Below are 7096 nucleotides of genomic sequence, written 5' to 3' on the forward strand. Positions count from 1 at the left end.
TAAAAAAAAACTTTTAAATAGTTAATTTGATATTAATATAATATATATATTTCAATTTTTTTTTATATCTGCGAATTTATTTTTATTCAAATTTAAAAACATTATCTTTATTTAAACCGTATTATATATTAACAGAGACAAAAAATAAAACAAAACATTAAAATGAAAATGTATCTCGTTGTATTACGCGAATACACTTCCAGTCATTCATAATATTAGTAATCATATTGTTTTAATTTCATTTAATGAGTATATAACAACGTGAATTTACATGAATATCATGGTTTCAGTACCAAATCACTTGTTTGATTTCATAAACACTATCATGTTAAAACCCAAAGATTCACATTTCACAACCTTTTTATCCTCTTCAAAGTTTCATGATGTTTGTTTGTTTACCTCTTAATATTTCTATTAAGAGTCAACCTTTGAATCGTTAAGAGATGAATCTTGTTAGATAAAAAAAAATTGTCTCCTAATAGTTCTAAAATCCTCTGAATGATTTTGTATCTTGGATCTTTCTTGACCATTAGAAGCCCTAATTTCATTATATACAATTATCAAATAATTATATATCATTTTGAACTATATCACGAAAGCCTCCTAATTATTCTAACCACTTAATCATTATGTACCAAACCATTCGTTAATTTCCAAATAGCCCCTCACTTCTTTGTTGGTACCAGGTTCCCTCTTCTTCAAAACCTCATTTGCCACACTTCAATCTGTTCCACGGTGACATCTCCACAATACGGAATCCGCTTAACGATTGGGGCCAACGTGGACCAGTAAGCACTACAACTCTGCTCCATCTCTTCCTTCTTCACCTCCAACTTCAAATCTGAGGGACCCACTCGTTCGCCATTGTAGCATCCAAAGGGACCTTTTTCTCCTCCACTTTCTGCACCGAAAAACCACTGTATTGCTCCGACAACTCATTCAACGCCTTATCTTGCCCTTTCGAAGCAAACGTCAATCCATAATTCAACATATCATCATCCTTCTCGTCCTCCTTAGGAGCCCGCATCGAGAAAAACTAGTGAGATTCTTCTACTGATGAACACCCTGTCGAGGCTCAGGTGCCTTTCCCTGTTACGACAATGCAATTCATCGTTACTCACAAACCATATCATACAAATTCACGCTCAACTCATCTCCAATGCCCTTACACAATCACCATCCATTGTTGCCCAATTGATAGAACGTTACTGTGCATCATCAGCACCACATGCCACCATTTACGCCAGCCTCTCAATCTCCCAATTTTACCGTCACAATAATGAACGCAACGCGTATCTCTTGAATGTTTTAATCAGATGCTCTCCTCCCGGTGACTCCATTCTTGTTTTTGCTGATTGGGTATCGAAAGCTAGCCTGGATTTTGATGACTACACTTACATTTTTGTTCTTGGAGCTTGTGCTCGACGGGCCAAGTCATTACGGGAAGGGCAGCAGATACACACCCGAGTAATTAAACATGGGTTTCTGTCGAATGTCATGTTGCAAACTACCTTGATTCATTTTTATGTGAACGACAATGCATTTGTGTTTGCAAAGAAGGTGTTTGATGAAATGCCTGTGAGAACTACTGCTACGTGGAACTCATTGATAGCAGGGTATTGTTCATGTAAAGAACATGCACTTGATGGGTTGCTATTGTTCGTGGACATGTTGGTCGGTGATTGTGGAGTGAAAGCTAACGGCACCACCATGGTTTGTGTTCTGTCAGCGGTTTCACGGCTAGGTTATCTTGAAACAGGCATTAGCATTCATGGGCATATCGTAAAAACAATGTGTGACATTGAGAATGATGTTTATATAGGCACTGGGCTTGTTGACATGTACGCAAAATGTGGGTGTCTGGATTCAGCTTTAAACTTGTTCATGAGAATGAAACATAAGAATGTGTTAACTTGGACAACCATGGTATCTGGATTGGCAGTTCATGGGAAAGGAAAACAAGCCTTAAAGATTTTCGATGACATGATAGAATCCGGTATTTTACCTAATTCAGTGACGTTTACAAGTTTGTTGTTTGCGTGTTCCCAAGCAGGCCTTCTCGAGGAAGGCCTTTATTTGTTTCACAATATGAAAAGGGTGTTTCATATTTTGCCTCTTCCACATCATTACGGGTGCATAGTTGACCTTCTTGGACGACTCGGGCACTTAGATGAGGCATATGAGTTCATTATCAGTGAAAAAGTTGAAGGTGATGAGGTTTTGTGGAAGAGCCTGCTGCATGCTTGTAGAATACACGATAACGTTGTGATGGGTGAAAGAGTGGCGAAGATTCTTTTCTCGATACAACCAGAGATGAATCTTGAAATACCATGTGATAACAGTGAGGATTATGTTGCTTTGTCTAATATCTGTGCTTCTGCTGGAAGGTGGGAAGATGTAGCTGCAGTGAGAGAGGTGATCAGTGTTAAAGGGATAGAGACTAAACCTGCTGTTAGTACTGTTTTCGCTTAGTTTCCTGTTCTCAGTAGATTCACAAAGGGTATGTAAAGAGACAAGAAGCCATATCTGGTCCCAGCAAGACCTCTGCCCAATCCACACCATAACAAAATCGGGTTTATACAATGCCAAAAATGTTTAAATGCCTTAAAGACTATTTTATAGGACTAACCACAAGAGTGGTGTCCGATTGGTTTGATCTTGGGCTCCAAATGCGGTGACTCTAGGCTACCCGCGAAGCGGTTGGTCGTCCTAGAATTAGTCGGCTTGCATAGCGGGTTGGATATGAAACCCAAATAAAGAAAAGCCAGAAGGGAATTGTAAGAAAATGAAGATGCAGATAAGAAAGATTTCAGGATGGCTTGGTGCAATGGATTGCAAGAAAGTGAAACCAAAAAGGTGGGTCAAGAATCAACATCAACGAGGTTCAAACAAGTTGTAACAAGATCGGATTTGGTTTGATGAATGTGGGTACCACACAAAAAGCTATCAGAACTGAACCAGTTAAGCTTCTCACCTTAATTCAAACATCAATAATTTGATACTAAACTATAGTGAAAAATATTTAATTAAAGTTTTATTGTCATCCAATTAAATTATAGTTTTTTATGCTGATTTGGTTACTTAAGAAATTACTTTGATTTTATGTATGACATTGAATACTAAAAACAAAATGAATTACATTTTTGGTCCCTCTTCTATAACTGCTTTCTGGTTTTCATCCCTCAAATTTGTAAAAGTACATTTGGTCCATTTTTGTGTTTTGGAGCTCAAACTAATCCCTAGATTTGTGATCGTTAGGCGTGTCATATGCCCCTCACTGGATATACTACCGTAAGAAATTTACTAAAAGTCACTGGATCTTCAGAAAAGATAAGCTTGAAATCACTACAATTACAAAGAACCAAGTACGAACTACAATCTGCATAAAGAAGTTATCAAAAAAATTGGATGTACAAAAGGATTATTCAACATGTATCAAAATTAGGGTTTTTTTATGTAATGATACAACAACTGGTTGAAAACTTCGAACAATCATTATAAAGATGAAATTTTGGGTAATTACAAGTATGAAAAAGGACCATACCAGAAAAGTTTTCATAAATAAGAGACCAAAAATGTAATTCATTCAAAGAAAAGAAAAAACAGAGATTTTAGATTGAATTACATTTTGGTCCCTCATCTAGAAAGACCGTGTGGGGCATATGCCACACTTAACGGCCACAAATCTCACTGTGTTATGGAGGGACTAATTTGGAGCTTTGGACTCTAAAACACAAAAAATAGACCAAAAGTATACTTTACAAATTTGAGAGATGAAAGTCATAAAGCAACCATAGACGAGGGGCCAAAAATGTAATTCACTCAAAAACAATTGATAAAAATGGGCAGTCTACATGAAAATTTTTTACACCAAATTAATTTATGACTAAATCTTATACATATTATAAATAATAAATTAATAATATTTAACACACACACATATATATATATATAATATTAGGCGAAGGATCATGTGAAAGAAGAGTTAAGGTGAGAAGCATAAGAAGAGATCTGGACCTGTGATCATCTTTAATCTCAAACTCATTCATGAATCGCGCTTGATATGGGGATTGATCTAGCGCATCTCATCCTAACGTACATCTAAGGATGTAGATCCTTTCTTACGCTTTTCACCTTGACCATCCTTCCCACCTTGACAATAACCCCATTTTTTGCTAAATTAAATGTGAATATACAAGTCAAAAATAAATAAAATAACATTTGACACGATAAAAACAAGGCCAAGGTTCTTATACAAGAGCCAGTGGAATAGCCGGATACGAACAAACTGGTGTTACCAACACGGACCCGTAGATAATCGAGTGAAATAAATTTGATCTATGGGCAACATCATTATGGAAAAGGTTGGTGACTCATAATAATCCTCCACTAGGGTATTAACTTATAAGAACCTCCCATTATGGATGTTTTTGAGGTACAACTTTTTGATGCAAGTTTAACCAACATAAGGTACAACATGATGATGCACATCAATCTTAAGATGAATTTTACAGGCAACAATAGCCCACTAATGGACACAACATTCTGTCAATTTAGGAAATAAAAGATAACTGTACAAGATATAGTCTTAAAGGGCACAGATTGAAACCCACAAAGAGCAAATTACGAATAGAAACATAATGAGCATAGATATTGCTACAAGGCACGAAAACTGTCGGCTTTCTCAAGTCTTGCAGTACCTGAGCTTGATGTTTCCCCCATTGCATCTGGAGATGCAGCTACTTGCGATGTTTCCCTCTTCAGCGAAGCTGGCATCCCCGATATCTCCTGAACAATGTCCCATCAATCAATACTTAAATTCACCCAGACAACCTATCAGCAGCTTTACCACAGCTCAATTAGCAAATACAGGTTCAGGGTCACTGGTGATTTTTCCCGGCCGTCATCTCAGGGACCCATGGGATTTTTCCGGCTGTCATCTTAGATACTCTTATGAATTTAGATAGTGCCTCATATTTGATGAGATTGAAACAAGCAATATATTGATATTGATGGTAGAAAACATATTGTATAATGAACAATGAATAAATCCTTGTTGATTTAATCAAATTTTTATTTAACAGTTTAGCAATTGCATATTCATATAGTATATGAAAACAAATTTTGGGAGACCAAATTTTGACCATAAAAAGTGTACAGACCGATTGGAAGACCAAATTTTGTAACTGTTCATAGTTTACAATGTCTAAATTGTGTTTGACCAGATATGAGCAAGAACAACTGTAATTCAAAGTACCTTCATTAAATGCAATCTCATGTCACAAGGCCGAGCTTGAAATCCAATACATGCCATCACAAAATTTGAATACTGAAACGTAACATCTGCAGCACTTTGCTTCTTTTGCTCAACCTGCAGTCAACATTTTCAGTTTACGGATGCACCAAGGAAGAGGAAATAGGTGACAGAATTTTAACACAATTAATGTGACGTGAAACACATCCAAATCCCATAACCACCCACAGCACATGAAATAACTCATATTAATGAGCATAAAAAGGACAGATACAGAGGTACCAATTCACAAAGATAAAATGCAAAGCCTGCAAGAAAAAAAAACCATCCTCTTCACATTCTGAATCATATTTACTTTCTGAAAACTAATCAACCATCACCTAATTGGTAAAGACTTGGGTTTGCTCCCCGCTGATCAGCGGTTCAAGTGCCCTCGAGAACACTAGAGGTTTTCCGGCCTGTTAACTAGACTCGAACACTAGAGGTTTGTCTGGCTGTTAACTTCAGTTGAGGCAAGGCGCACGCAAGCTGGTCCGAATACCCACGATTATCCAAGAAAATGATCACCTAATTGTCCATGATATCTTAAGCATAAACCACTACACAAACACTAAACATGCAGTGTCATCTAGAGTAATATGGAGACTACACACCAGAAAGGCTTTGTTGCTGAATTAAAATGTTTAAGGAACAAAGCCTACATAACCATTGATCGCATAGACAGTAGTATTTCTCTGAGTCTTTCAAAGAATCAACCATTCAAGCTGAAAAAGATACTTCCTACATCTTCAGATAACAAGCACCTTTAAGCTTCTGAATGTCAAACGAAGTATATTTTCCAAATACAGCAATCTACATCATCACTACTTTATCACCCAAATTTTCCATTTATGATTCAGTAAGGTTATCGATCTTTTTAATTTTAGTGCAAGAAGTCTAGAGTCTGCATCATGTTCAAGTTTAAACATAACTTCATTCAAAATAAAATGGATTTTGGTTGTTCTGTGAAGTTACATTGAAAAAATTACGATTAAATCAACCCTCCCCTCAAGCGACATATGAAGATAACACTGGAACCAAAGAAAACCCTAACAAGCCATAAAAACAAGTAATGAAACAGAACGAATAAGCAATTCGAATAAGAGAATATCATGGATACATACAAAATCATGTAAAATGAAATCTAGGGTTTTGCAGATACGAAGAAAACCAGAAATCCTTTTGCCAAAACTAAAGGGATAATTCATGGGGAACGATACAAAACCTAGGTTTTTTCGTACCTCGTAATCGTCATTCATTATCGAAAACCAAAAGATTTCTGGATCTCCACCGAAACAAGTCGATCATAATCTATAAACGTCTACACAGATCAAACCACCAAAAATCTTGAATTCATTCCTTATCGGTCGGGCCTATTAGCTCGGGTTGGGGTGGATATCTTGATTGAGGTGAAACGGGTTTTTGGGTACCCACTTCGGTTGACTTGAATTATAGATTTTTTTTTTAATTAACCTGGATATCCGAAGTAACCGTATTTGAACCTTCATGGCCATAAGAGGATTTTTATTCCTCATTGGATTTGAACCTGAGACCTTCTGGTACTTTTGACTTTTGGAGTCAAACTCAAACCAATCAGTCACCACCCTTGTGGTTGAATTATAGATTTACTAGAAGGGTACTCGCGCAATGCAGCGAGATACATCGTAATTTTAATATTTCATTTTATTCTTTATCTCAGTCGATGTAATAATATGGCTTTATGTGATTTTGAGAAAGCGATGATGTTTTTATTTTTGAATAAAATATATGTTTGAAGATATCATAAAAATTTGACAAAAATAT

At 36.3% G+C, this 7096-nt stretch overlaps 2 protein-coding genes across 2 annotated transcripts; one reads left to right on the forward strand and one right to left on the reverse strand.

The window, feature by feature from the left end:
- The first annotated feature begins 1056 nt into the window (after positions 1 to 1056).
- On the forward strand, positions 1057 to 2771 carry LOC112515064 (pentatricopeptide repeat-containing protein At3g18970). The gene has a single exon (XM_025121687.1). The coding sequence runs from the start codon at positions 1057 to 1059 to the stop codon at positions 2470 to 2472; it is 1416 nt and encodes a 471-aa protein (XP_024977455.1). The 3' UTR covers positions 2473 to 2771.
- A 1651-nt stretch (positions 2772 to 4422) lies between these two features.
- On the reverse strand, positions 4423 to 6686 carry LOC112515463. Its single transcript, XM_025122301.1, has 3 exons — positions 6535 to 6686; positions 5258 to 5371; positions 4423 to 4788 (listed from the first exon to the last, which is right to left on the reverse strand). The coding sequence occupies exons 1-3, from the start codon at positions 6550 to 6552 to the stop codon at positions 4657 to 4659; spliced, it is 264 nt and encodes an 87-aa protein (XP_024978069.1). The 5' UTR covers positions 6553 to 6686; the 3' UTR covers positions 4423 to 4656.
- Positions 6687 to 7096: the final 410 nt, after the last annotated feature.

Source organism: Cynara cardunculus, assembly GCF_001531365.2.
Source record: "Cynara cardunculus var. scolymus isolate 2C chromosome LG 7, CcrdV1, whole genome shotgun sequence".
NCBI classification, from domain to species: domain Eukaryota; kingdom Viridiplantae; phylum Streptophyta; class Magnoliopsida; order Asterales; family Asteraceae; genus Cynara; species Cynara cardunculus.